Here is a 2,500-nt window from a genome sequence, read left to right as displayed (position 1 = left end):
AATAGTATCTAAATGCACTGATAATAGGTATAATTTTAGTACACATTAGAAAGGCTTAAAATTACCATGACTAGACTACAACACACGTGACTTTACCTTCAGTGATTCAATGGTGGACTGTTTATAATTTCTCACTCCACCTTTTCTTGGACTTGAAGATGGAGAATTTCTTGGCATGCGAACAACAAATTTATCCATGTTTCTGATACAGAATTTAACTGGCTATCTGAAACCAAAAGATACTGTGATTACCACATATTACAATTGTAAAAAAAGTATTCATATCAACTGGTAAGAAAATCAAAATTAATAGGAAATATATGCACTAAATCATAATGCTATCATTCTCAGAATTCAAGATCTAATAAATATTTTAAACTAATCATCCTCTTCTAGGAAGCTACTAATAAATCATTAGGTAATGGCCAAAAGGACACATAAAATATGGTTAGGTTTTCAAAGTAACATGCAAAGAGTAAACATAAAGCCATAATAAATCTCTAACATGTATATTCACGAGAAAATTATCATGTTGATCCCTCTAGTAAATGGATTGTCAAATGAGGAATAAAGTTGTATATTCCAGAATAAATGTGGGGGAGGTTTTATGGACTCTGGTAGAGTGAGGGGTGTAAAACTAAAGTTGATTTATCCAATCCTACATCAAATAATTACCAATTTAAACAGATTAAACTATATCTATTGTGGTGTTACTTTATGCAAATATGGATAACTCTATTAGTCATTAATACTAATGAAACTGGTATTGATGGAGTATATCTGATACAACTATACAGGTCAGTCTCAGTAGTTTTAGTCCATAAAATATATTTTAATAATGAGATTAGGGTAATTTTTTGGAATCCGTTAGCATAACCAGTCACGACAATTTAGGTAGTTATGAATTCCTCTCACTCTCTACAATCTAAATTTATCAATATCATGCTGTGTACCCCCCCCCACCATTAACAACAATCTTGGTCCCAATAGCAGGGGAGGGAATACAAGGAACCAGGGAAATTGTGGGGTAAAATATGAATAATATACACAATATCAGGTATTAAAGTGTCTAATGCAGGGGCCTGTGCTCCCTGTGAACCCCTTCCTGGGGAGCTAAAGCCCCCACAACCCCACGATGGAAGACAAGGAATCCTCCACATATTTTTGTCAGGGTAGAGTGTATGACCAACATGTAGGAGCATCCAATGCTGAGTCTGTCGGACACTCTATCTTGCTGTACATTCTTAGTGGATTCTTTATTGTCCAGGGTAGGGGTTGAAGGGTAGCAGCCCACTGCAATTGACTATATATTGACCAATTCTCAGTATATTATTCATAATTTACCCTGTAATTTCCCTTGTAACTTTCATGCCCTACTGGTCACGGAAATTGCAGGGCACAACATGAATAATATTAAGACCCCATGGGGGAGGGGGGGTTACAGGGGTATAGACCCTTGCATTACAGTATGGTGAATGGTTCTGTGTATATTATTCATACTTTACCCTGCAATTTCCCCTGTGCTTTCCATGCCATCCCCTGCTATTGGGGCCAAGAATATCACCATGCAATATTTTTCATAAATTTGGGTAGACAAAAGTGAGAGGAATCCATCAGTAACAAAATAGTCACAATTCATTATGCCGCGCTATTGTGTAAAATTTACCCAGGGGGAATAAATAGAATGTTGGTAAGGTTAGGTTTGGGTTTGCATGATAACCTTGGTTTTGGGTACCTGGAGGGGTGTTGTTCGTCGTAACAAATACCAACATCAAAAACAGTCTATTGAAATGTATTAGTATCAGCGACGCATAGATTTGCTTAATTACCTAAAATTAGTTTTAAAACCTGTTCAGACAAGCGTTTTTAGTGGCCCAACTGCTAGAAGCGTGACAAATGAGTGACTCATCTCTCCCCCACTCTTGCATTTCTTTTTATCCCTCTTCAGTCGCTGATCATACACAGCTAGTAATGGATGTAGAAGAGGTGGCATGTGCATGGGTTTTATATCATCGTATGCAGCGGCGGAAGAGGAGACAATGAGAGACTTACCCATGAAATGTTCTTCACATTGTATCCAAAGTTATGAGAACATTAACGCAAGTTCTCGCAACAAATACAGGATGACATATCTTCAACAAGCACAACAATGAGGGACTGCATTTCTCCAGAAGAAAAACTTGTCATAACACTAAGGTGGGTGTTTTTATTTGTATACAATAGGCATATTCATATATAGAAATACAAAATGAGCACATTCATCATTCAGTAAAATTTGCCTGACACAAGCTACCCATGAAAGTTTATTATGAAAGCATAACAAAAGAATAAACATCCACTTATATTAAATATCTTGATAATGAAGTATAATTATGATCTATTGAAAAGCTACATATTTCAGTAAAAAACAAGAACTAATTATTTAATATAAGGTACTAATATATACATACTTCTTGTTGTAGCTGTGTGGTATGATTATGTAATATGGAAACTGAGCTTG

The 2,500-nt window shown here is 35.8% G+C and overlaps 1 protein-coding gene across 5 annotated transcripts in view; it reads right to left on the bottom strand.

The window, feature by feature from the left end:
- Positions 1 to 2,500, bottom strand: part of LOC113821632 (transcription elongation factor A N-terminal and central domain-containing protein 2) — a 6,784-nt gene that overhangs the window by 2,315 nt on the left and 1,969 nt on the right. For 3 of the 5 annotated variants that reach the window (XM_070144558.1, XM_070144560.1, XM_070144559.1), the window contains exon 2: positions 97 to 226. In XM_070144558.1, coding sequence (XP_070000659.1) covers positions 97 to 198 — 102 coding nt within the window. In that variant the 5' untranslated portion in view covers positions 199 to 226. Of the gene's footprint in view, positions 1 to 96; positions 227 to 2,186 lie in introns of those variants that run through there. The other 2 variants (XM_070144557.1, XM_027374142.2) reach the window with 1 other exon arrangement.

This window comes from Penaeus vannamei, chromosome 32 (genome assembly GCF_042767895.1).
Source record: "Penaeus vannamei isolate JL-2024 chromosome 32, ASM4276789v1, whole genome shotgun sequence".
NCBI lineage: Eukaryota > Metazoa > Arthropoda > Malacostraca > Decapoda > Penaeidae > Penaeus > Penaeus vannamei.
This window is presented reverse-complemented; position numbering and strand designations above follow the sequence as displayed.